General features: G+C 46.8%; 1 protein-coding gene across 12 annotated transcripts in view; it reads left to right on the forward strand.

Annotated features, from left to right (window-relative positions):
* Positions 1–27,659, forward strand: part of ATXN7L1 (ataxin 7 like 1) — a 248,244-nt gene that overhangs the window by 208,963 nt on the left and 11,622 nt on the right. For all 12 annotated transcript variants that reach the window (XM_023250261.2, XM_023250262.2, XM_023250263.2 and 9 more), the window contains 5 exons: positions 4,989–5,272; positions 8,436–8,518; positions 9,384–9,640; positions 21,736–21,928; positions 26,375–26,496. In XM_023250261.2, coding sequence (XP_023106029.2) covers positions 4,989–5,272; positions 8,436–8,518; positions 9,384–9,640; positions 21,736–21,928; positions 26,375–26,496 — 939 coding nt within the window. The remainder of the gene's footprint in view (positions 1–4,988; positions 5,273–8,435; positions 8,519–9,383; positions 9,641–21,735; positions 21,929–26,374; positions 26,497–27,659) is intronic.

A 27,659-nucleotide genomic window follows, 5' to 3' on the forward strand; every position in this document is an offset into this window, starting at 1 on the left:
TCTCCCCCACATAGCCAGGAGGCTGAGGGAGGACTTCCCAGGATCCCTTCCCCGGACCAGAGACAGAGACACAGGGCTAACAAGGAGATAACTACTCCCAGTATATTAGACACAGCAGGGGAACAAGCTGCAGCCCTGGGCTCCCTGGCAGCCAACAAAACAGGCATTATGAAAGCAACAGGGACAGAGCCGGACTCAACCTTTCCCTTTCAAACTCTGCTCCTCCAAGAAAGGACAATAGCGAGGTGATAAATGCAACTAATTGTGGGACTCGGGAAGTGTGTGAGTTGCATCCCTTAAGACAGAAAGGGAACTTGAAACTTGAGGGGCTTGGGCTTTCCTGGGGAGGGAGGCGGTAACTGCCAGGCTTGTTTATCACCTGAGCAAACAGAGTGATAAACTGCTTAGTCATCTGGGTGTTTCCAACTACCCAGCCCTCCCAGCCACCCCCCCCCCCCCGACCCCACGTGGAGATGTTTGAGTTAGTGCGATTCCATGCGGGGGAGATACCCACACTGAGAAAGCAGCGGTCAGAATCTTTTGGCTTCTTTCCAATGGAAAAAATTAAACCTGTTATTCAGGGTCCACTGCCCAGGGCTGGGACACTGTACTGGCCAGCGGTGATGGTAGGGGAAGTGGGACAGTGAGAAAGGGCACCATGGGAGAAAGCAGGAGGCAGTCGTGAGATGATGGTTTCCAGACAGCCGCACCCTCACACCCTGGAGCGTAGGCACACGCGGGATGTGTGTGTAAGTGAAGCAGGGACCAGGGCTCTCAGCTGAAACGAGATGGAATGTCTGGGATCGGTTTTCCAAATTGTGTGGCACCATCTTGGAATCATTTCCTCCTTTGTTCGTTAGTTTATGATCTGAGAGCTGTTGCCAACGGTAGTGGAGAAAAGAGACTAAATATTCCAGTGGACTGATGGCTGACATTTATCTTGGGGAATCAGGTTGGCAAGAGCAAACAGGAAGGCTTTTCACCTCTCTCTCTCTCTCTGATTCTCATTTCTTCTAAGGATGTGTTTGACCCTGCCCACCACCACTGAGCTGCCTGCTTCCCTGCTTTAACTCCCAGCAGAAGTACCTTCTCAACTCAGACCAGAGGCAGGTTACCTTAGAGGGGAAGCCCAAAACCTTAGGGACAGAGGGACAACCAAAGATAAAAGTATCCGGGTCAGGGGTGCCTGGCTGGCTTAGTCAGAATGGCATGCAATTCTTGATCCCGGGGTTGTGAGTTTAAGCCCTACATTTCGGGTAGAGATTGCTTAATATAAAGTTAAAAAAAAAAAAAGTATCCAGGTCAGTTCCCAGGTTCTCCTCCTTCACTCTATCTACAGCCCTTCTCCATTTAGTTACTGGACACCCTTAGAATTCCAACCTAAAACAGCTGAGTCTCCTATCCCCTCCCACTGCCAAGATGGGTCCCAATTACTTGGCATCAGAGACGTTTACTCAGTGGCTCAGCTCCTTACAATTCATCTGGTCTTTGGAACCCTTTGAAACACTCTTGATCAGACTTTTTTCCCTAACGCCTCCCATTCCAATGCAAGAAAACTCAATCCCAGGGAACTTCACAGTAGCCTTCTCTTCTAATTTCTGATGGGCTCCAATTCCACATCCTGCCTATGGGCGTTGGGATTGAAGTCTGGAGTTCTGGAAGCATTGGCAGTAGAGGGTGTGACTGCACCACACTTGTTATATAGTGGAGAAAGTTCCAAGTTGGGAGATCCGTCACAGATATTAGCTCACCTGGCTCAAGCTCACTCACGAACACACAGTTGGAAAGAAGCGTTACCAAAGAGATGAGTCAGCTGGCACTGTTCCAGATGGCTGGACCAAGTGGACCTGTGCTCTCGTGGCTGAATTAAGGAGCATGTTGGAGTTGGACGTTGACTTTAGGGGAGAAACACAAACTGTACCATGAGCATTTGAGGACCATTTGGCTTGGTGTTTACATTTATTTCAGTTCTTACGATTGCTCTAGATTATTCCAGCCCAACATTATATCTTTGTCGGCTGAACTCATGGGTACTCAGCATGTGCCCTGGCCATTTTCCACAGAAACTAGAGGCCTTCCCTTTACTCATACCAGCTCATGCAACAACAGCCTGAAACCCCAGGGCCCTAATTTCCTTTCCTGAATTTACTGGGCTTCACAAAGAAGGATATCAGAGAAGGCCACTCAGGCACTAGAGAATCCTCCCACCCAAAGTTGAACTTTTTATTCTAAAAAAACAGAAATCAACAGATCAGGACAAAGGTGACTAAATCAATAAGAGTTTTATTTTATTTTATTTCATTTCATTTCATTTTTCGAGAGGGGGAGAGGGAGCACCCGCGTGGGTGGGGGAGGGGCAGAGATAGAGAATCCTAAGCAGGCTCCATGCCCAGGGCATCAGGCTCCATCTCACAGCGGTGAGAACATGACCTGAACCAAAATCAAGAGTCAGACACTTAAGTGACGGAGTCACCCAGGCGCCCCTCAACAGGAACTTTTTAAGCAGGCCTTTATAATATGTGTTTTTAAAGCCAGGATATTGACATGTAATTTAAGTTCCATGAATTTTGTGATTTGTTGGGGGGGAGGGAGTGGTTTGTATTTTTACTTGTGATAAAATACGCATAAGAAAATGTGCCATTGTAACCACTTTTAATGTATAGTGTTAAGTACATTCACGTTGTACAACCAATCTCCAGAACTCTTCATCTTGCAAAACGGCAACTTTATACCCATGAAATAACAGCTCCCTGTTCTCCCCCAACCCCAGCCCTTGGCAACCATATTTCTCCTTTGTGTCTGTATGAATATGACCACTCTAGGTACCTCACAAAAGTGGAATCTTCTTCTTTTTTTTTTTTTTAATTTTTTTTAACATTTATTTATTTTTGAGACAGAGAGAGACAGAGCATGAACAGGGGAGGGTCAGAGAGAGGGAGACACAGAATCCGAAACAGGCTCCAGGCTCTGAGCTGTCAGCACAGAGCCCGACGCGGGGCTCGAACTCACGGACGGCGAGATCATGACCTGAGCCGAAGTCGGCCGCTTAACCAGCTGAGCCACCCAGGCGCCCCAAAAGTGGAATCTTCTGATGTTCGTCTTTTTCTGACTGGCTTGCTTCACTTAGCATAATGTTCTCAATGTTCATCCATGTGTCAGAATTTCCTTCCTTTTTAAGGCTGAATAATATTCCACTGAATGGATATACCACAGTTTGTGTATCCAGCCAGCCGTTAATTGTCGTTTGGGTTGCTTTCACCTTTTGGTTGTTGTGAATTATGCTGCTGTGAACATGGGTGCACGCCTATCTCTTCAAGACCCTAATTTGTATGATTTGTGTCTTTTAAAATTGAGTGAGGGAAGGAGCCTAGAAGAATCCCATGTCCCATGGTTTTACATTTTTTTACCATTCAGAAAAAAAAAAAATCAGGAATGCAGCACTAATTTCAGCAGGTAACCTCTTTCCAGCTTCTTACTGTGCTGACTTTTCAAGGGCTTCTTGTGCTTCAGTGCTTTGTGAGTACTTTGCAAGTTGCCATTAAATAGAAGGTAGCAGCAGTCGGGACATAACTCAGTGATTGAGACACTGATCAAAGATGAAATTATCAGGGACTTAGTGTATTACTGAAACCCACTGTTCCACTTTCCCTTCACGCAGGACTTGAAATCCCACACCATCCTTCCCCAGGTCAAGAAAGCACATGGTCCGAGGGTAAAGTGGGTGAAGTCCAGCGACAATCTGCTTAACCACTGAGTGCTCTTCTCACTGGCAAAGACCTATAAATAACACCTGTGATCCTGTTTCAAAGTCAGCAAAGAGGCAAGGGCTCAGGGGTCGCTAAAATAATTTCATGAACAAATTGGTCCAAAAAACGATCTGTGACTAAATCTGAGAGGAGCCAGCCAGCCATGTGGACAGATGAGACTCCTCCCCTGCAGAATCAGCCTCTCTCTCATGCCCTACATTGTCTGCACGTATGTATAAGCTATATTCTAGATCATTTGGCATTCAAATAGCTAAGTCGGCTCCTCTCAGCTCAGAGATGATTGGGGAGCTGAAGTGTTAGCGTTCTGCCCTCCTACAAGGAGGAAAGAGAACAGTTCAGGAACCAGAGAAAAGCTTATTCATCTCATCTCATCTTTCAAGACCCTGAGACAGAATCCTCCACAGCCCCCCCAGACGCAGGGTCCCCCAGCATTACATGCACAGAAATCAAACGCATATCCATTATCGGAGAAATCGCAGGGAAGTGGGGCTATGGTGACAGATTTTGAAGAGCAAACATGCACCTTTGTGCTCTGTCTTCTTAAAATTCATCCTCTCACCTGCCAGCCTTGAGAATTGCCTATTTACATAACTAGCTGCCTAAAATGGCATATTAGATAATGTTACATGGTGCCTCTCTCAGTCTGAGCCCGTCCCCAGGACAGGAGTGATCCAGAAGTCCTCCAACAGCAGGTAGCATGGCTCGCTGGCCCGCAGCCATGCCTCCGTGCGGCGTGAGCCTGTCAGCGCTCCCGAGCTAAGCAGATGTCAGGCCTGATCGCCGAGGTGGGAGACCAGCGAGCAGCAGGGGGAGGGGATGTGAGTCAGCAAGTGGCATGGTGGCACACCCTCTTCAGGGGACAAACAGCATCTCTTCTGAGCTTCACAGCGGGCACCTTGTTCTGCCCAAGGTGCTGTCTCAGAGACCGCCGACATGTCAGGGCTGAGAAGGGGGAGCTGCAGGGTCTATGAGGACAGCCGGTACAGGAGGTAATCAGTCAGCTCCGATGCCATCCCTGGCGCTGCGCCAGCCTCGAACCCCCCGTTGGCCCTTTCCAAGGCACAAATCTCCCTCCCATCAAGGGATCGCGCTGCTCGCTTATAAGAGGAGTATAAATAAGTGATAAGGAAGTGTTCTGATGAGGGTAAGCGGGTATAGCTTCTCAGCGGACCAGATGTATCAAAGAAGGCAATTGTGTGTGTCTATTCATTTATTTTTCAGCGTTCCGGTTCCTGTAGTCAGTTTAGAGAAAATCCCTAATCTAGTGAAGGCAGATGGTGCCAATGTCAAAATGAACTCAACAACCACTACTGCGGTCACCTCCTGCTCCACCTCGTCCTCTGCCGTCTCCACCCCACCTTTAATTAAGCCAGTCTTGATGTCTAAGTCAGTGCCACCCTCCCCAGAGAAGATCTTAAATGGCAAAGGAATTTTGCCCGCCACAATAGACAAGAAACACCAAAATGGCACCAAAAACAACAACAAGCCTTACAGGAGACTTTCAGGTATGTGTCTGTGTCGTTAGAGTCGGGCTCATGATTAGAGCGCCTCTGGGTCATATTCGTAACCAAGGAGCGGTGTGTTCTTACAATTAAGCAGGTCTGTTTCATTTTAAGGGGGACATGGAATTTATGTGCAAACAGGACCCCTGCCTAAAAATGCGAGGGAGAAATGGTTCTCTTATTTCCGGGTCGGACGAGGTCTCTCGCTCGACTCAGTGGGAGTTGATCCTCCTGACCCGGGAGGCAGGATGCTTTCCACCAACCACAACAGCCCATGCATTGTGATGGTCTTACCGTGTGCTGATAGGCTGGCCTGCTCCCCGGGTTTCCATGGAAGCCTCAGTGCAGGGAAGGTGGACAACCATAATGATACCCCACGGTACCTCAGGGCGGGCTCGGGACAGTCCCATCTACCCCACTCTGTCCTTTGGTCTAGTTGGTTGCCATGTTGATTCTGTGGTCTGGAGCTACCACTGCCTTTCCCACATAATCAGGTTGGAATTGCCACCCAGGAATGCTTGGACTAGCACAGCAGGTGAGGTGTTGAGGGATTTCTCCCAGATCTACTTCTTGGTTGTCTGCATAGACACTCAGGATGCCTGGAAAGGTGCACTTGGCCAGTCTTTGAGGCAATGGCTGCCCTTAGAGGCCCCCATAGGGATGATATTGGCTTTGGATTTGTTGTAGAACTAAATCTGGCAGTTCTGCTTCCTCCAAAAGACCAAGAAAAGCTATAAACTTTATAACGTCTTCACACACCATGGGCATTTATCAAATGTTGACTAGAAAAAAGAAAATACAACGAAAACCACCCTGTGAGAGAGAAACTGGGCCCTCTAGTAGGAGCATAATTCTTGATCAACCTAAGAATTGTGGGTCATTTTTATTTTGTACTTTGTGTTAATGTGTATTTTGGTTTTCCTGTCTTACATCTGTAACTTAAAAAAAAAAAAATTATTTCTTAAAAGTACTTTGGCCCCAAAGCATTCAGAAAATTTTTACCCTAAAAATGTCTCTATGTACTATTCACCCACTATCAAGGAAGGAAGGTAGGGCCTGGCAGTCTCTTGGAGCCTTGCGGGGCCTCCCTGTGTAGACAGGAGCCCCCTACTCCTGGCTCTCTTCCTGAATGGAAAGTTCAATTTCAGTCTGCAGAGCTGGGCAGTAACATCCCTGGAAAAACCAGTAGGCCCGGCTGGGCAGTGTCCAGAGGCAGAAGCGTGACCATGGCTGCCAGCCTGCACCCTGACCTGAAGTTATATGGGGGGGGGCGGGGGGGGGGGTTCTTGTTGTCTGTTGGTTTTGCATTTTGTTGGTTGTTTTGTCTCATTGGGTCTTTTGTTTCTATCTCGCTTGTTTCTATCTCGCTTTGACATTTGGCGGCCAGCTCCTATTGCCCAGCCAAGCAACCTGCTCAGTTGCGGGCCAGTGTGAGAGCTGGTGTGGATCCGGGCCCCGGTCTGACTCCGACAGGCCTGAGGGAAAGAACTCCATGGCAGGCAGCCTGGGGCCCGGCGCCCAGGCCCTCCTTGGTGGGCAGCGAGGGCACACAGGAAACAGGCGTCTCCAGGCCTCACAGTTTTCTAGTCCTAAAAGTGAAGCTAGAGAAAGGCGGGGCAGGGGGGCGGGGCGGGGGGGGGGATGGTGCCTGGCTGGCTCATTCGGTGGAACATGCAACTCTTGATCTTGAGGTTGGGAGTTTGAGCCCCACACTGGGCGTAGAGATTACTTAAAAATCAAGTCTTTGAAAGAGAAGAAGATGATGATGACAATGACAAAAACAAAAAGAGGTGGGAGGCATTTTGATAGCCAACCAGGAAATCTGTCTTGGACGTCAGAATGTTTTTTATCGAACCATCATCATCACCACCGATGCAGCCACCAGCACAACCCCCAAACCCTCTTTTAAAAACAGAACACATTCAGTTATTGTGCTCCAAGTAACCTCCTTTTAGTTTGCAGCTATTCAGACCTCTTAAGGAGACATTCCCAAATTTATATACAACCCCCGCCCGCACACCCACCCACCAACACGGCTGCCGGCCTCCCTGAATGCCCAGAAGAGCTGTGTCATCCCTGTGCTTCAGGACTCAGGTGTCTGCTGGGTGCCTTCCAGAAACAGCACAGACCATCTGAGAGGTGGACCTTTGAAGCCTAAAGGGTCCTTAAGGGATTGCCTCACTTCCCCTCCTTCTCCAGGGGGAGAGAGAGCATTGCTGTAATCCAGAAGGAGCAAAGGATCCATAAGTGGGCATAAAAAGTTCAGCGTCCTTAGAAGTAACCTCACCATGAGCCATCCACAGTCCAGGGAGAAGGCGGGAACTGGAGAAAGCCTAGCCTCTCTGCAGCCGCCCTTCAGCCCCAACAGGCTGGCTAGCCCTGGCTCATTCCCATTTGGAGCAACAGGGCCCGTGCTGGGTGCAAAGCAAGCTGGGAGACTAGCAGGCCCTGCCCTCCAGGCAACTTACAACTATGCAGACACACATAGAGCACACACCCGAACTTTCCCCCTGCCCCTGCCTACAACTCGGCCAGAACATTCCCGAATCAGGTAAACGACATTTCTGGTCAGCGCGGCTGCACGGAAAGCCTGGTGCTGAAGACATGGCAAAGCACAAGAGAGGCAGGTCACACTGACCTGTCAAGGAATAATCTCCCACTTAAATGGCTAAAAACCAGCAGGAAGGCAAGGTGGGGGGAGCCGCCCAGGACACAGTGGCCCTTGGGCCTCAGGCCCTCTTCCTGGTCTGCAGCCAGCTATGCCCAAAGTGCCAAGTACCTGGGGAACTCTTCAAGTGACATAAAGTGTGACAGCGTCAGGGCTCCTCACCCTCCGGTGCCTGCCCCCACCCTCCCCCCAGCGCCTTGTGCTGCATTTACATCCCTCCCGAAGCTGGACCTGGAACTCAGGGGTCAAAGGGGAGCGCCATTTTCCCCTGAGCGGTTCTTGAAGCATTTTAGCGGCCGGTTGGGGGAAAAAAAAAAAAAGAAAAAGAAAAAGAAAGAAAGGAAAAGAAAAACAAAACAAACAAACAAAAAACCCAGATTGCCTGACAATGTCTCACTTGTTGGTGCAAATGTGCATTTTTTTTTTAAATGTAGTCTTAATGCCAAATCCTATTTAGTCTCCTTTTTTCTTATATTTTTTGTTTGTTTCTTAAACCAGAGAGAGAATTTGACCCAAATAAACACTGTGGAGTATTGGATCCCGAGACAAAGAAACCTTGCACAAGATCCCTCACCTGCAAGGTATTTCTCTTTCCATAAAAAATACTTCCTGCTCTCGCTGGGGCCTTTGTCGAAATGTTTGCATGCCACTCTCTGCACACGGCAGGGTGTGGAACCTCGACATGACCCCCAGCTGTTCTTTGTAAGGGAAATGCTTTCTTCTCTTCCATGGTAGCAGAGTGCCTGCCTCAAGCTGGCTGGCTTTTTAAGAAGGAAAAAAAAAAAAAAAAAATAGGCTTCCCCTGTTACTTGTGAGGCCAGACAGTAAATTGTATTTATAGGCACTCACAGGCGGTTCTAAACCCTGCTACGTTTTAATGTATGCGGGAGCGGCGGCAACGGCGGCAGCGCCTGAAAGGCAGCCCCGGAGGGGAGGACGAGCGGCCGCGCCCCTGATCCGGCCACGCCGGGTGGCCACGGGGACAGCCCACGCGAGGCGGCCGCCATCGGGTAGCCCCCGGCCCCCGTATTTCACACTGAAGTGCTAGTGCTCCCCGGGCTCGAGGCCGTGGCCCCCTCTGCCCGGTGGCCGGCCGTGTGTGTCCGGGCCAAAGCCAGCCTCCCACCTGCACCTGGATTAACTCTAGCGCGCCCTCACCGTTGCCTTTCATCCAGAGAGGTTTCCGTGGGCTCTGCGCGGAAGCTGGTCATCCTAAGCCATTTTCTGGAGGAAGCTTTGGCTTCTTAACGCCAGGAGTGTAGGGCATGGTTGCGTTTGTGTGGTGTCTGCCTCTTCCCAGCCACAGAACAGGAGCCGTTGCCTTGAAGTTGACTTTTCAAGCACCTCCAAATTCCCATGAATTGCTGTTTCTGAAATGGAGGGCCTGGGGAAGCAGGTTTATGTGCTGATCAAAGAGGCTGTGCTTTTCATCTCTCTTCTCCTTAGACACATTCGCTAAGCCATCGGAGGGCAGTCCCAGGCCGGAAAAAGCAATTTGACCTCCTTCTGGCAGAACACAAAGCCAAGTCCCGCGAAAAAGAAGTTAAAGATAAAGAGCATCTCCTGACTTCGGCGAGGGAAGTACTTCCAAACCAACCGGGGCCAGCGCAGGACTCTCTGCCAGGACCTTCGGGGAGCTCTGGGCCAGAACCGAAAGTCGCATCCCCTGCAAAATCCAGGCCGCCTAACTCTGTGCTTCCTAGGTAAGTCCCATTCGGCAGTAGAAGCCCTGAGTCCTTGGTCAAGTGGCTCTGCCTTGCTGGGTCGTGTGTGGGCTGATCACGTGGCATCTGGAAGTCGTAAGAGCCCTACCTCGTAAGGCGGTTGTGAAGTGTAAGTGAGATCACGGGCATAAGGGGCTCGGCCAATGCCCACCGTATAGTGTTCAGTGGGTGTTCCTGCTGTCGTCATCCTCATCACCATCATCACCATCATCACTATCATCATCATCACCATAGCAGATCTATTTCAGACAGTATGTGTTTTTACAGAGCAAGAGTAATCTGGAAATTAATACCTGGAAAGGCTGAGCTGTATCAGCCACCGGGCAACTTTCTGGTGGCCTGGGTTTTTAGATTAGTTGGACGCTCCCGACACAGAGTGGGGTAGTCCTCACACCTTAGGAGCCCATTTGCCATGATATCTTGTGACTTTTTTTCCACGACTCTCCTCTGATCGGGGCGAAAGGAAAATTGGCATCACAGAGGCTGTTTGTCCTTACATTTCCCTCCACACCAAGAAAGCTGAGCCATCTGTTTGGGGTTTTATTTGGTTGTCCTGGACAGAAAGGAAAGAACAGAAAACAGAATTAAAACCCATTTGGATTAAGAACGATTTAAAATCTATGCGTGTCTGTTTTGATGGGCCGTGGGGTACTAAGCAGCCGACCGATTTCCAGGTAATAAGACAGGGAGCCCTTCATTCCCAAATATTTATCTAGTGCTTGCTTCATAAGCAAGGTACAGACAGACCTCGTTTTATTGCGCTTCACAGATACTGCAATTTGTTACAAATTGAAGGTATGGGGCAACCCTGCATCGAGGAAGTCTGTCGGTGCCATTTTCCCAACAGCAATCGCGCACTATGTCTCTGTGTCAACGAAGTGTCTGTTAATTAGAGTATGTAAATTAGATATAATGCCATTGCACACTTAATAGACTATAGTACAATGTAAACATAATTTTTCTATGCACTGGGAAACCCCCCCCCCAAAAATGAATTCGATTCACTTTATTGCAATATTGGCTTCATGGCAGCGGGGTGGAACCAAACCCGTGATGTCTCTGAGGTATGCCTGTACTATGTTAGGTACTTCCAAGCAGTAGTACAGAGATGAACGAAATTAGAGCCTGCTTTTTAAGAATCTAGAGTTTAGGGGTGCCCAGGTGGCTCAGTCAGTTCAGCGTCCAACTTCAGCTCAGGTTATGATCTCGAGGTTCATGGGTTCGAGCCCCATGTCGAACTCTGTGCTGACAGCTTGGAACCTGGAGCCTGCTTTGGATTCTGTGTCTCCCTCTCTCTCTGCTCCTCCCCCACTAGCACTCCATCTCTGTCTCTCTCTCTCTCTTTCTTTCAAAAATAAACATTAAAAATTTAAAAAAAAAAGAATCTAGAGTTTAGAAGATAAGACTCAAATACCCAGAACTTCATGAAAAGGAAACATTAATAATAAAATATGAGACTTGCAGATAGTGGTATTTTCAGATCATTTTTAACGCATACAGTATGAATCTCAAGGGGTAATTGTTTAGTCAGCAAGTAGGCATGAAGAGAACACAGTTGTGGGCGCCTGGGTGGCTCAGCCGATTAAATGTCCGACTCTTTATTTCGGCTCAGGTCATGATCTCACAGTTCATGAGCCTACAGTTGGGAGCCTACTTGGGATTCTCTCTCTTCCTCTCTCCCTGCCCCTCCCCTGCTCGCATACTCACTCTGTCTCTCTTTCTCTCTCTCTCAAAATGAATAAGCTTTTTAAAAAAAATTTTTTAAAGATTAAAGAGAACATAGTTATAAAAGAAGGGGATGAAGTTGATTTTTAAAGCAAAAGCAAATATTTGATGACAGTTGTTACTGATCTACTGGGTTCTCACCTTCATGCCTTCCACTGGCACAAGCCAGATCCAGTTTGATAGCCAGAGTCCCTCTGTCAGAACCGCCGACCTTGGCTTCAGGTTCAGGAGGACACAGTAGATGGAATGGCCCCACACACACATTTCCTGCATCATAACCATTGCTGTGTTGTTACTACCAACTTACGTGTCCCACCATTTTGCAGGACCATTTTACACCTACTTCTTACTGTCACGCCAGATGTTGGTGAAGGATATTACCTTTCCTTAGCTTTGGAGTTCAGCAGATGGTTCTGTTCCAAATTTCTGGGAGGGGATTCAAGCCTATGTACAGCGGCTTTCAAACTTTTTTGTGGCTGTAGGACTTTTTTATTCCTACAAAACCGTACATGGTACCCAATATAAAAGCAGACCTTGGAGCGCCTAGGTGGCTCAGTCGGTTAAACATCTGACTTCAGCTCAGATCATGATCTCACATTTCGTGAGTTCAAGCCCCATGTCGGGCTCTGTGCTGACAGTTCTGAGGCTGGAACCTGCTTCAGATTCTGTGTCTCCCATTCTCTGCCCCTCCCCTGCTCATGCTCTGTCTCTCTCTGTTTCTCAACAATAAACGTTAAAAAAAAAAAAAAAAAAAAAGCAGACCTGCCTCCACCTAACTCCAGCTCAGCTCTGCTTCCATCACACATATAACTCACAGCCTGCTGTCCCCCCAGCCCACCCGAGGGAACCCTGTCAAGTCCCCAAGGGCTCCAGGGAACCCAGTTTGAAAACCCTTCTTTATCGTATGGTTCAGGTTCACCATCAAGATGGAGGCATTTCTCACCCTAGCAGACAGAGTACCTGGTGTAACGGAGAAGCCATGGGGCAGCTGTTAAAAAAGCAAAAACAGGCAGTGGAGGTTTAAGAGCTGCTTCTTAATGTTCCTTTTTTACTTAATTTTCCAGGGAATGTTTGTCAATAGAGAAATGCCAAGTGTTTATGTTCTCATAAGAAAGCAGAAGAAAGAGAAAGAATGAGGTTAATCAGCAAAAAGAATGTCTCTGAATGGAAGAGGCAAAGGGGGTACATTATAAATGTTGGCTAACAATAATTGTTAAAGATGTTTTTCAAGGTTGAGGTAGGCACCAGAAAACTCAGGGATGAACTCTGCTCAAACTTTGTGGGAAATAATGTTATTTTTCACTTGGTTTTACTTAGGATGAAATGCCATACAATCAGGGATTGAAAAAGCATGATCAGAATTTAATGCCCTCCTTGGGGCGTCTGGCTGTCTCAGTCAGTAGAGCATGTGATTCTTGATCTCATGGTTGTAAGTTCAAGCCCCATGTTCGGTATAGAGATCACTTAAAACTAAAATCTTTAGGGGCGTCTGGGTGGCTCAGTCGGTTAAGCACCCGACTTCAGCTGAGGTCATGATCTCACAGTTCGTGAGTTTAAGCCCCATGTTGGGCTCTATGCTGACAGCTCAGAGCCTGAGGCTTGCTTCAGATTCTGTGTTTCCCTTTCTCTGCGCCCCTCCTCTGCTCTCACACTCTGTCTTTCTCTGTAAAAAATAAACATAAAAAAAAAAACTAAAATCTTAAATAAAAAAAAGAATTTTAATGTCCTCACCTAAAACATAAAACATTGTTTCCTCATATTCATGATATACAATACATATAATATTTCAGTCACGGGGTGCCTGGGTGACTCAGTCAGTTAAGCGGCCAACTTCGGCTCAGGTCATGATCTCGCGGTCCGTGAGTTCGAGCCCCACGTCGGGCTCTGTGCTGACAGCTCAGAGCCTGGAGCCTGTTTCGGATTCTGTGTCTCCCTCTCTCTGACCCTCCCCTGTTCATGCTCTGTCTCTCTCTCTCTCTGTCTCAAAAATAAATAAACATTAAAAAAAATTTAATATTTCAGTCGCAGTAATTATTGCTAATTATTGCTAATTGGCAAAAAAATTATCACATGTAAATGGAAATATTGTAATCCCTTCGCAATCATGAAATCCTTTTGTAGGAAATGCTACCACGTGTGAATTTCTTTTTTTGTTTGTTTATTTTGAAAGAGAAAGAGAGCACATGCCCGTGTGCACAAGCCGGAGAAGGGCAAAGAGAGAGAATCCCAAGCAGGTTCCACACTGTCAGCACAGAGCCCAATGTGGGGCCCAAACTCACAATCCGGAATGTGATATGGTGACCTGAGCCAAAAATCAAGAGTCACATGCTTAACCAACTGAGCCCCCCCAGGTGCCCTGTATGAATTTATTTCTTACATATTGTTTGGCAATTTTGAAAATATTTCACTTCTCATATTCTTGAACTGCAACCCGTTCTTGTCAAGGGTTCCTGAGAAAAGAACTTAGGTCTAGAGCTGGACAAGTTTAAGTCAGATAACAAGCATTGGAACAAGGTTGGAAGTGCAAACGTCAGCTCCATGCTTACTAACAAGATGAGCACCATCCTGTTTCTGGGTTTCTCCAGCTTCAAGCAGCTCATCTGTAAAGCAGAGCTAAGAAGAATTAAGTGATAAGTACTAAGCTCCTAATAAGCACTCAATTAATGGAAACTGGTAGTCAGTGGTAGTAGCATTTCATGGGAAAGCAGTGTGAGTAATAAAGGCCTTGGTGCCACCTAATTTCCAGTTGCCCATCCTTCTGGCCACTGCTTACCAACCTGGGGGCCCTTGAATAACATGCTACTGTGCTCTGTTTCTTCGTCCCGACTCTAAGGGAACATCCCAAGAGCTATGGATGACCAGCCTAACCAAAACCATGAGGATTCTTTAGGAAAGGGGGAGGAGAGCAGAGGGTTAAGCCAGGCTCTGACAAACCAGTCTCTGGCCCCCAGGAGGGAGGGAGGAAAAGATAGGCTGTGGAAGCCAAGACTGACAAAATCTAGGCACATTCCCTTCTGTCTCGTAGACGCTCGCACATCTAATCTTAAAGTATAAAAATGGCAAAATCCAATGACTCTTAGACTGACAAGGGTAGTGCGGAGACAGACAGAAGGTTCTGGATACCTAAAAAAGGGCAAAGATGCTTCTGGAGTGAAAGCGACTCCAGCTTGTGCCTCATTAGGACAAATGTTAGGGCTACACTGTAAGCCTCGGCTGAATATTTGTCCCTCTGCTTTTTCTGCATCCATTTCTCAATATGGGGGGCTTTGAAGTCAAGCAGACCGTATCAAGTCTCATGTCCACTTGTTAGTAGCTTTGCCACCCATTTCCTCATCTGAGAAGTGTAGATAGCACTTATACCCACCTAAAGCAGTGGGTCACTCGCACAAGAAAACGTACGTTGCATGCCTCGCACATAGTAGGACCCAGTTAAGGTCAGTTGCCTTGTGTTCTCTTCCTCAAAGCACTCAGACAGCCCGAGGCTCACGCCTCATCCAAGGGGTGGGGGAGGGGACTTTCTATAAGGTTCCCTGAGTGGAACTGGGCACGGACCTTTATCACGTACATTGTCTTTAGACCAGACTGGTAACTGGAGAGCGGAGGGTGATGTCGTGCTGAGGGGGATGGCAGCTTACCGAACTTGAGCAATGTTTTCAACACCTTCCCATGACTGGTTGTCCCATTCCCCATCACTCCCTGCCAAGCCTTGTTTTTCCTGAGACACAGGTTGGTTCCAGCACCCTCCTTCCCTCCCCAGGCTCTGCTGGAACGTCTTGGAAGCGTCTCCCATCATCGCCAGGAGGGTGGATACATCTCGAGTGAAACAAGCCTGGAAAGGAACACATTCAGAGCTCCTTCTTCACTGGTGCCTTGCACACCATCATCACTCGTGATTCCGGCTCCGCTCTCGGAGCCAATTCTGCTCTGGACACGGATTTCCATGCTCAGCTTCACTCTCCAGAATTCTCCTCCCCTCATCGCTCTTTTATCTGGCAAGCAGAATTTACTCTTAAGTGTTTCAACCATTTGTTTTCTTTTTTTCCTTAATGAAACTTTATTTTTTTTTTAATCCAAGTAAAATGGTCACATAGCTCAAAAGTCAAATAGAACCAAAAGACTTAGAATGAAAAATAGAGTTTGTGCCATGCTGGAAGTCTCTCCACCCACTCTGTGTCAGAGCACCTGTTTCCTGGACCCCATTGCCTTCCTCTCTCTTGGCTTGCTCCTTGATTTTGGTAGAGTATCTCCTCCATCAGTTTCCTGTGAAAAGGTTCAAGGGGGGTCAATTTTTAGAACCCTTACACGCCTGAGAAAAAATTTTTTTAATGTTTTTATTTATTTTTGAGAGAGAGAGAGAGAGAGAGAGAGCGAGAGCACATGTGTGCAAGTCGGGGAGGGGCAGAGAGAGAGGGAGACACAGAATCCGAAGCAGGCTCCAGGCTCTGAGCTTTCAGCACAGAGCTCGATGCAGAGCTCAAACTCGAGAACTTCAAGATTATGACCTGATGTCAGGCACCCCTGAATGTTTTTATTCTACCCTCACACTTAATTGATAATCTCTATGAGTATGTAACTGGATTGAAAATCATTTCCCTGCGTGGAGCACCTGGGTGGCTGTCACTTAAGCGTCCAGCTTTGGCTCAGGTCATGATCTCATGGTTTGTGGGTTTGAGCCCCGTGTCGAGCTCTGTGCTGACAGTTCAGAGCCTGGAGCCTGCTTCGAATTCTGTGTCTCCCTCTTTCTCTGCCTCTCCTCAACTTGTGCTCTCTTTCTCTCAAAAATAAATAAACATTAAAAAAAGAAAGAAAGAAAGAAAATCATTTCCCTACAGAATTATGAAGGCATTTTTTGATTGGCCTCTAGCATCAAAAATTTTTATTGAGAAGTTTGGTATCATTCAGATTCTCATTTCTTTGTGCGTGATCAGTTTTTAATCTCTGAAGCCTGGGGCTTTAAAATTTCAGGTTATCACTGGATATGGGTCTGTTTTCATTCATTGTACTGGGTACTCAGTGGATCTTTTTCATCTGGAAAACCCTGTTTCTGGGATATTTTCCTATGCTACATCTTGGCTAATTTTCTCCCCAGTATTGTCTTTATTCTCTCTATTGACTTCCCATTAGCTGGATGTTGGACCTTTTGCTCTGATGTTTTCATTCTTTTACCTCTTTTCCCCTGTTTCTCTTCATCTCTTGTTCTACTTTCTGAAAGATTTTCTTTTATTTTACCTTCAAAAGTGAATGTGAAATAATCCACTTATGATTCACTTTTTAAAATTCTAGGATCTGGTTCTTAGATAAAAAGAACTTCTAATTGCTTCTCAGAATATCATACAAGATACTATCATTTTGCAGAGGTAATACCATTCTAATATCTTTGAAGATAGGTTTTTTTTTTTTAGTTGTTTCCTCTTTCCTTTGCTATCTTGATTTCTTTCGTGCTGTGCATTTGATGTTTGGCTAGTCGGTCTCATAATGGAGATGTTCCAGGAATGTTTGGTGATCCCTAAGCATTCACATTTAAATTTTTTTAATGTTTATTTATTTTTGAGAGAGAGAGAGAGAGAGAGAGAGAGAGAGAGCGCGCGAGAGAGAGCACAAGCAGGGGAGGGGCAGAGAGAGAGGAAGACACAGAATCTGAAGCAGGCTCCAGGCTCTGAGCTGTCAGCACAGAACCTGACGTGGGGCTGGAACTCATGAACCTCGAGATCTGACCTGAGCTGAAGCGGGGGTGGGGTGCCTAACCATTCACATTTAAAAGAGAAGCACTAACAGGCTGATTGGAAGTCTTTGTGTGGGTCTGTCAGCAAAAAGGATTCTCAGAGGCAAGATCTGGAAGCTTTTTCAAGGCCATTCAGTTTCTCACGGAATGAATCCTTCATGGTGATAGGCATTCCAGAAGTGCCCACTAACTAGAGATGGCCCACAGTCACCTTGTTTCCAGCCCTGTGCTTCTCTCCTGATCTCTGCCGAGCCCGGCAGCCCCTTGTCTAGGGTCTCTCCAGTTCAGTTTCTCTGCAGAGTAAACCTTTGTTCTCTTGTTGGAGAGTTGGTTGGAGAAGGTGGGACCTGGCAGGGGCAGTGGTGCATCATCTGGCCATGTGAGGTCGTGGTGTTGACCTGTAGGTCCAGCTACCACGTGGGAAGACCTTCAGCTCTCCCTCGAGACTTAGCCCACACCTCACCCATGACTTTTGCAGCCCTAGGTAGCTCCAGGTTCTGTGGTCAGCCAGCTCCTGGCCCTGCAGTTAACACTTCTGCAGACACGTTCTGTCTTCTCAAAGTATGTTAAAATCTCATGTTCACTCTGTATCCATTGGGATGCTTCAAGTGCAAGTAGCAGAAAACCTAGTCTTCCTGATCGCTTAAATAATTAAACATTTTATCACATGCAGGGCGCCTGGGTGGCTCAGTCAGTTGAGCATCCCACTCTTGATTTTGGCTCAGGTCATGATCCCAGGGCTGTGGGATTGAACTCCATGTCAGGGTCCTTACTGAGCACTGATGGGGAGACTGCTTGGGATTCTCTCTTTCTCTCCCTCTGCCCTTCTCTCCCGCTCATGTGCTCTCTCTCTCACTCTCTGTCTCACTCTGTCTCTCTCTCTCTCTAAAAATTAAAATTAAAAAAAAAATCGTTGGGGTGCCTGGGTGGCTCAGTCGGCTGAGCGTCCGACTTCGGCTCAGGTCATGATCTCGCAGTCTGTGGGTTCGAGCCCCGCATCGGGCTCTGTGCTGACAGCTCAGAGCCTGAAGCCTGCTTCGGATTCTGTCTCCCTCGCTCTCTGCCCCTCCCCCACTCATGCTCTGTCTCTCTGTCAAAAATAAACATTAAAAAATTAAAAAAAAATTGTTATCACATGTGACAAGAAGTCCAGAGGCGACAGGGCACCAGTCCCCAAAGATGCGGAATCGGCTCATATTCCCTGCCTTTCTTTTATTCCACCCTCTTCAGTCTTCGGGCTTCATGTTCAAAGTTTTATAGCAAGATGGCTGTGGTACTTGGTACTTCCAGATGAAGGTGGAGACCACTTCCTTGTGTCTCTTTTTAAAAGTGAGGAAAATTTGCAATCTCCCCAGAGGAAAAAAAAAAATTTATGTATTTTTCACACCCTTTAACAAATCAATCATTAGCAAGATAAGTGAAATTCCCATTCTTGGTTTAGGGGTTAAATGGACTCTTAATTTCGGGTCAGGTCATAATCTCACCATTCGTGAGTTTGAGCCCTGCATCAGGCTCTTATGGAGCCTGCTTGGGAGGCGACTTCTCTTCTCCCTCTCTCTAAATAAGTAAATAAAGTTTAAAAAATATTTAAAATAATAATAATAAACGTAAAGACATTTTCCTACATAACTGTGATGCTATTAATCACACTAAATAAAATCCAGCTCACTTTTATCTCCTGTAGGACAAGGAGGTCCTAACACAGTGGGAAAGGCCTCAAAAAGAGGCTGCTAGAAATTTTGGAAACCACATAAATGTCCATCGATAGACATAGTTAAGTAATAATTCAGTCAATTATGATCTATCCATACTATGGAATATTGGGGATATTAAAAATGATCTAATTCTACCCATGGAATGATTTCTACAACATCACTAGGCAAAAAAAAAAAAAAAGCATGTCTGAAAATAGTATATACAGTGTGAGCCAGTTCTTGCTTAAAAATGCATGTGCCCGTGTATGCACAGTAGAGAAATCTGGAAGGATATAAATCAGAATGGTAATAGCACTTGATCTTGAGTGGCAGGATTATGGATGCTGCTTTCTTTCTTTATATGTTTCAGCATTATCAGCATTGTTTTCCTGTATGTGTCTTCAGCCGTAAATAGGCAATAACGTTGCCCCTTCTGATACAAGGGAGTAGGTATGTGGGAATGCACCTGGGGAGATGTGTCCTCCGGACCATACACTTTGAACATGCAGAATGAATGGCATTTTTGTTTTCATAAATATGGGAAGGTGACAGTCAGGAACAAAGTGTCACAGCAACAGAGTTCTTGTAGTAACACTAAAAAAACTACCTGGGGCCTTGGGTTTGGTTTCTTATGGGCTTCGTTACTATGGTAAAATATACATAATGTAAAATTTACCATTTTAATCGTTTCTACGTGTACAGTATGTGGCATAAGTACCTTCACCTTGTGGTGCGACCATCACCACCATCCCTCTCCAGAACTTTCTATCATCTCATTTTGAAGCTCTGTACCCATTAAACACTAACTCCCCATTCCCCATCCACCATCACCTGTAACCACTGTCCTACTGTCTGTCTCCATGAACTTGACTATTCTAGGTGCCTCATATAAGTGGAATCATACAATATTTGTCCTTTGTCACTGGCTTATTTCACTTAGCATAATGTCTTCAAGATTCATCCATGTTGTAGCACGTGACAGAATTTCCTTCTTTTTTAAGGTTTAACCTTCCATTGTATGGATATACCATTTTATCCATCCATCTGTTGATGGACGTTTGGGACCTTTGTGGCTTTGCTTTAAATGACTGTGTTTGGGACACCTGGGTGGTTCAGTCCGTTGAGCGTCCAACTCCGGCTCAAGTGATGATCTCACGGTTCGTGAGTTGAGGTCCCACATCAGGCTCACTGCTGTCAGCACAGAACCCACTTCGGATCCTCTGTTCCCCTCTTTCTGCCCCTCCCACACTTACGCTCTCTCAAAAAATAAATAAACATTAATAAATAATTAAGTTAAATGACTGTGCTTTGGGGATCTGGCTTGAACTCAGGTATTTGACAGCTGGAAAGATTTCAGAGCAACGAAGAATTCCGAGGGAAGTTGAGGGAATAGGGAGAAAATCAACGGTGCTGTTTCACACTGCTTGAAGGGGCAGCTTTCAGAGAAGAATACAGAAAACTAATTTTTTTTCTCCAAAACTTCTTTTTCTCCCTTTATTTCTCCTTGGTCAATCACCTGATGAAAGTGAAAAAGCAGAAAAAACAACTGACAGCTAACTTTGACTATTCCTCTTCTAACTCTTTTACCAACATGAATGTGTTGTTTTTGATTTTGGTTTTGCTTTGTTTTGTTTTGTTTTGTTTTGTTTTGTTTTGTTTTGTTTTTTGCTGCTTGTGAAGCATGTAGTGCTTCTGACTATGACACTGCTTTTCTATAAGCTCAGCCGTCATTGAGATGAGATCTGCTAGGTTTTGTTCATACACAAGGAACTCATTCATGCCTTCATTAAGAAACCTATTTCAGGGGCGCCTGGGTGGCTCAGTCGGTTGGGCGTCCGACTTCGGCTCAGGTCACGATCTTGCGGTCCGTGAGTTCGAGCCCCGCGTCGGGCTCTGGGCTGATGGCTCAGAGCCTGGAGCCTGCTTCCAATTCTGTGTCTCCCTCTCTCTTTGTCCCTCCCCCGTTCATGCTCAGACATGAACGTTAAAAAACAATAAATAAATAAACGTTAAAAAACAAAAAATTAAAAAAAAAAGAAACCTATTTCTTCAGAACCCACTAGAAGACAGTCTTGCCAGCCTGTGGTTCTGGTGGCTTGTCAAAAATTAAATGGACACATCCATCCTCAGAAGATACAATTGAACTACATGTGACTTGATATTAAGAAACAGATCTGGGGGCACCTGGCTGGCACAGTCAGCAAAGCATGAGACTCTTGATCTCAGGGTCATAAGTTCAAGCCCCACGTTGGGTATAGAGCTTACTTATAAAAAAAAAAAAAAAAAGAGAGAGAGAGAGAGAGAGAGAGAGAGAGAGAGAGAAAAGAAAAGAAAAAAAAGAAACAAATCTGGCTGTGGAGTAAGAGACTTGTGCTCCATCATTGGGACAAAACCTTTTTTCATGCCAGTAGGGTAACAGTTGCATAAAGCTATAATTTAAGAGTAACAACAAGTATGGGGCTATCTTCATCATCACCGATGGTCTGTTAATTGGTTTGAAGTTGTTTACTCTGTTGAACTTCCTGTCAGGGTCTACTTTCAGAGAGAAGCAACTATCTGGCAAGTGAAAATTACTTAGGTGCAAAGAGATGAGTAATTGTGACTACATTCATTAGAAGACTGGTTTGAAGTTAACTCTCTGTTACAGTACTGTATTTTATGTTCCACTTACACTATGGGAGTTTTCCCTGGTGCCTGAATTGAAGCCCGGCAGGGCCTAACTTCCATGGGATCATTTTAGAGAGCTGGTCGGCTCTCTAACCGAGAGCCAACCTGCTCTCAGCCTGAATTTTTGCCTTGTGTCAATCTGCCATTGACCTGCCTTCCTTGGTACGTCGAGAAAGCCGATGGGTCTCCTTCCGAGCTCCCTTCAGCTGAATGGGTCTTGCTGCCTCAGAAAAGTTTATTCTGTCCATTTCTCTCCTTGCCCTTAGACCATCATCTGCAAATAGCATCAGTAGCAACACATCTTCAAATCACAGTGGCTGCACTCCGGAACCCCCGCTACCCCCAGCTGGAGGTGACCTCACCAGCCGACTGTCAAGTGATGAAGGGGAGATGGACGGAGCCGACGAACCCGAGAAGTTAGACTGTCATTTCTCTACCCACCACCCCAGACCTCTTGCGGTAGGCCACCTTGTTTCCATCCATGCATTCCTCCCCCCTCCCCCGACCCAGTGCTCTGCGGGCATTTAGGTCATCATGTCAGACAGCACGCACTCCCAAGGAGAGGCTGCCAACACAGTGTTTTATGGAAAGGTACACCCTGACGTTGAATGATTGCCTTCAAAATACCCTTGAAAATCACAGAAGGAAAGGGCAGGGCTCCCTACTGGTTATAATCCTTTAAACACCTGAGTATCTGTGGGCCAAGGATGCTTGAGAAACGGTGTTTATATAAGCCCACTGGGGAGCTGGCCTTGTGGCCTTGCGCATCGGAATATGGAGCCTCTGGTTTTCCAGAGTTCGTCTGCCTCGCCTGCTTTGGAAACCGTCTGTCTTAGCGGTATGCCAGGTGCCAGCCCTAGCCGCCTTTCTCCCCTGTTGATTTGGAGTTTTATTGTTATTAGTAAGTGTGACCATATGGCAACAGAACTGAGAGAGAGAGAAAGAGAGGAGAGAGGAGAGGAGAGGAGAGGAGAGGAGAGGAGAGGAGAGGAGAGGAGAGGAGAGGAGAGGAGAGGAGAGGAGAGGAGAGGAGAGGAGGAAGCATTTCATGTCAGCATGATTGGCGATTAACATTAAGATACAATTCCTTCCCAGTTCCTTGAAAGAGTCCACTTTTGACAATTCAGAAGGTCATTGAAATCAAGGTGGGAAATGTAAGGAGGCATGAGCTGAAGGCTTGTTTATGTTTGCCCTCCAAACACTTAAGAAGGGACTGCCTAGTGCTACCATCACAGAGCTAAAGGCAGGGGGTCCTGGAACGTGGGACCCCATGGCCGGGTTGCTCTGCTCCCAGCTTGAGCCCTGCAAGGTTAGCTTCGACTGTCCCTCAATGTCATGGGCTATGTAGATAAAACCAATCCTGAATCGGGCACCTGGCTGGCTCAGTCAGTGAGACACGCGACTTTTCATCTCGGGATTGTGAGCTCGAGCCCCGTGTGGGGTGGAGAGGTTATTTAAATAAAGAAGATCTTGGGGCGCCTGGGTGGCGCAGTCGGTTAAGCGTCCGACTTCAGCCAGGTCACGATCTCGCGGTCCGTGAGTTCGAGCCCCGCGTCGGGCTCTGGGCTGATGGCTCAGAGCCTGGAGCCTGTTTCCGATTCTGTGTCTCCCTCTCTCTCTGCCCCTCCCCCGTTCATGCTCTGTCTCTCTCTGTCCCAAAAATAAATGTTAAAAAAAAAAAAATTTTTAATAAATAAATAAATAAAGAAAGAAAGAAAGAAGATCTTTAAAAAAAAAAATCAATCATGCATCAGGATGGAGTGAGTTCCTCCTCCCTTCTATCTGTGTGATGAATGAAGGCCAATTCACTTCCTATTTCTGGGGATGATGTTGACCTGTGGTTCACAAGCAGCCTAAGACTTTGCTGCTTGGCCAGTACAGAAATAGGGACAATGAGGAATGCCTTTGACTGCCCGGAATAAAAAATTGAACCCATACAGTGTATATACACTATGATTGTTTATTCCTCTCACCTAACAGGATGTCCAGAGATAGGTGGTTCCAAGCTTGGCTCAGCATCTCTGCAATATGGTGTTTCTTTCCTTTCTTCCTTCCTTCCTTCCTTCCTTCCTTCCTTCCTTCCTTCCTTCCTTCCTTCCTTCCTTCCTTCCTGTGTCTATTTATTTTTGAGAGAAAGAGCTGGGGAGGGACAGAGAGAGGGGAGGACAGAGGATCTGAAGTGGGCTCTGTGCTGACAGCAGAAAGCCTGATGAGGGGCTTGAACTTATGAACTGTGAGATCATGACCTGAGCCAAAGTCGGACGCTTAACCGACCGAGCCACCCAGGCGCCCCTGCAATATGGTGTTTCTGAGGGAGAATCCCTTCAACCCTTTCTGCCTGTCCTACATGATCTCACTGTGTCTGCAACAGCTCTGGTCACATCCTCACCCAGTAGTATTCTCCAAAGAGTGGAAAGGGACGAATGGAAAGGGAGTCTTTCTAAGAAGCCAGCTTCTGTCATTTCTCGGGGAAGAAAATCTTCCAATGAGCTCCCCCAGCAGGCTTCCATTCACATCTGGCAGAAACGGGTCACATGCCCACTCCTACACCAGTTGGTGGATGGGATTGCAGTGACACGGGATGAAAGTAGCCATGAGTCTTCTCAAGGTTCTGGGAAGAGACCCCCCTTTCCATGCTGCCTGTTCTATGTCAGATATCAGAACAAAAGTGCAGATCCATTAGCAAGGAAAGGGTGGGGAGAAGCGGGGGTGGGATGGCGGTTGATGAGACCGGCTACCAGTGGAGTCTGCCATGGTGGCCCGTGCAGTGAAGACCTATAGCTCCGCTGAGGGCACAGTGTGCGACCGAGAACAGGAGCCTCTTGGGGCATTTAACCTTGCAGCTATATTGCATGAGAGACATAGAGGGCCTCCAGCTTCCAAGTCTAAAAAAGAGACTGGGCTCTACCAGAAGGCCAGACTCCAGAGTGCAGGATATTTGTCCAAATGACAAACTGCCAGGCTACAGTGGATTAGCTCAACTCTGGGCAGGGCAGATTTGTGTGCCCTTAATGTTCTGCTGATTTAAATGGAAAGGCCATGGATTGTTTCTATGCTTTGTCCTTTCTCTCATGGTCAATTGATACATTAAATCATTTTTTGTAACGAAACAGTCATTCAGGGTGTCTTTAGCAACTGGGATGCAGGAAGAAAAGATGCCTAGACCTGGAACAGGTCCCACATGCTGCTGGGGACCAGCTTCCACATTGGAGAATCCCCTTTGTATATTTTCTTGCTCAATCAGTAAGCACTTGATAATCAGAGTGCAGAAAAGAGTTTTTCATCAGGAGTACCAGATTTGATGGGTGGCAAAATTCTAATGCAAAACCCCCAAAACATAAGCAGAAACAAAACAAAGGGAAGGTCTTGCATTTCCTCCTAAGAACTGTTCCAAAGGCTGGTTCCAGGAAGGGTTTGTGGAATGAGTCCAAACCCAGCACTGTGTCTGGGACGGAGGCCAGGGAGCTGCTGGGAGGTCTGGGGGAAAGAGGAGAAGCTGTGTTTGAGTTATAGAGTCGTATGCAGACTCGCCTGAGCTCTAGACCAGCCACATGCCACCTTCTCAGAGTCCACTTGTGTTTCTGTCTACCGGCCTTCTGCCTGCCCTAACATCATAATCCAGTGATGTTCATTAAACATCTTTACCGCTCATGTTTCAGCCCTGTGCTTTAAATGTGATGATTTGCTATAAACATTGTGTGGGACCTTGTCTCTCCAATCCATTCTTTAGCCCAAATCCCTTCCCTACCAACCTCATACTGAGGAGGAAGAGGAGAATGAGGTTTTCAGTCTTGATACCTTTATAATCAAGCCAGGTGCATAGGCAGTATTTACATAGAACGTTAAACAGCCGGGGCACCTGGGTGGCTTAGTTGGTTGGCGTCCGACTTCAGCTCAGGTCATGATCTCACAGCTTGTGAGTTCAAGCCCCACAGCAGGCTCTGTGCTGACAGCTCAGAGCCTGGAGCCTGCTTCACATTCTGTGTCTCCCTCTCTCTCTGCCATTCCCCTGCTCGTGCTCTGTCTCTCACTCTCTCAAAAATAAACATTAAACACACACACACACACACACACACACACACACACACACACACACAACAGCCATGTAGTGATTCCATGGTGAAATGTAGTAAAGTATGTAGTAGGTGTGCCGTGAGAGCTCAAAGGAGCGAGGTTGGTCAGATAAGGGCCATTGGGAATGAGAGTCGCAATTACGGCACTGGGGGAGGGGAGAATTGGGACTGCAAGAGAAGAGGGAAGGGGGTGGCCAGCAGAGAGAACAGCACGAATGGAAGCTTGGTGGTGGTGACATGTTGCCTAGAAGTGCTGAGAGGCGGACGTGAGGTCAGGACTAGGGAAGGAAGGAGTTCAGCCTAGTTGGAAGTCAAGTGGCTCTGTTGACAACAGATAGGAAAGCTCCAACCAGATGGCAGATTGCATCAGGACAAGCAGCTTCTGTGACCGTAATGAGAGGCAGGGAACCGCCGAGTCCCCGGAGAAGATGGATGGATGAGACCGTAAGCGGGCGGTGCTGAAAAATCACCCTGGCTGCTGGTTGTTCTCAGTTTGGTTTGGTTTGTTGCTGTTTTTGTTTTTTTTGTTTTTTGCGGGGATTTTTTACCCTAAAATGCTGGTTTGGTCCAGGTGTAGAGAAGGTAGCCCTCTGTGCCACAGAAAACTGAATGTCACTATTGTTGAGTCATAACAACAAGTTCTGCAGAAAATCTAAAACACAAACGAAAGCACCACAGAAATATTTTTGGCTTCGGAACTATTTGCTTCTTTATTTTGAGTAAAATTGTACCCCTGTGTGTTTTTGTGCAAATGTTATTTTTCTCTGCATGGTCTATATTAGCTTATTAACCTGTAATCAAAATTTAAATGTTTTTTTTTTTTTCGTCACAGTTTTGCTCATTCGGGAGTCGCCTCATGGGACGAGGGTACTATGTGTTTGATAGAAGATGGGATCGTTTTCGATTCGCACTAAACTCCATGGTAGAAAAACACTTGAATTCCCAGATGTGGAAGTAAGTGCGCAGTTTTCGTGCTGTATGTGCTCAGAGCTGCCCCACCATGGTCTGAACCCCAGCTTTCTAGATCAATGTTGGTAGTTGGCTTTTCGTAGAGCACAATGATTCTGAGAACAGGATCCATGATTAATTCTTTAATGTCAGCGCTTCTTAATGCCTTGCCCCCAGTTTTTCAGAGATGCGTTGGATATATGGTATGCTTTGTCTTTCTTTGGAGATCATTTTTCTGTTGGTAATCTTCTAAACTAGGTGAAAAGAGTAGTAGATAAGATCTCGTGTATGCAAGAGTGTTAAAGGGCCTTTATGCTCTGACTGAGAACATCTAAGGATACTAAGAATATGCCTCTGTTTGTAATGTCAATGCTACAGTGTCAATGCTAAAAACTTCACTATGGTTATGGACCAATTTCTAATTGTTTAATGTCCTGTGGAAAAAATATGTACAGCGGCCAACAAGGCAGAGCCCAGGTGATGTTTGAAGTTGGTTAAGCTTGTCTTTGGCCCTTCCCACCTAGCTAGATCTCTCTCCTCGCCTCTCCCTGTGTTTCTCTCCACCCTAAACCCCAGCTTCTATTCCATCTCTCTGAGCCCCCTTTGTTCTCCAACACCTCCCAATAGGAGAGTCATAAAAAGGGAAGAAAACTTCCTGATTTAGGCAAATGCCACTATGAGAGAATGACAAGCTAGACCCTCTCCAACCACGGCACATAAGGAGCACCAGTGCCGGCCACTCAAGCCCACTGGCAGCCCCCACCCCCACCCCTACCCAGGTGAGTTCTTAAGACCTCACAACCCATTAGAGTCATGGATCCCTCAGGTCTAGGCCCGGGAAAGGCCAACGCCAAACCCCTCACCCTGCCTGCCCAGGGAAGCCCAGGAAGGGCAGGAAGGCTTTCCTGAGACACGCGAGGGTGCTGTGGGTGGTGGGCCTGGGAACAGAATTCAGAGCTTGCCCCTCCCCCAGCTTCCCTCCTCTCTCCCAGGCAGCCCCTTTCACCACGACGCCCAAAGAGCTTCCGGACCCAAGCTCATAGCAGAAACAAGCCCCACAGTATGTGCCGTAAACTGGCCTAGTGGACTCCACGTTGACACTTGCTACAAAGTAGGAAAGGGCCACAAGAGAAGCTTATCGTTTCTTCCCACTGAAGCGACTGTTCAGA

The sequence above is a fragment of the Felis catus genome, chromosome A2, assembly GCF_018350175.1.
Source record: "Felis catus isolate Fca126 chromosome A2, F.catus_Fca126_mat1.0, whole genome shotgun sequence".
Taxonomy (NCBI): Eukaryota; Metazoa; Chordata; class Mammalia; order Carnivora; family Felidae; genus Felis; species Felis catus.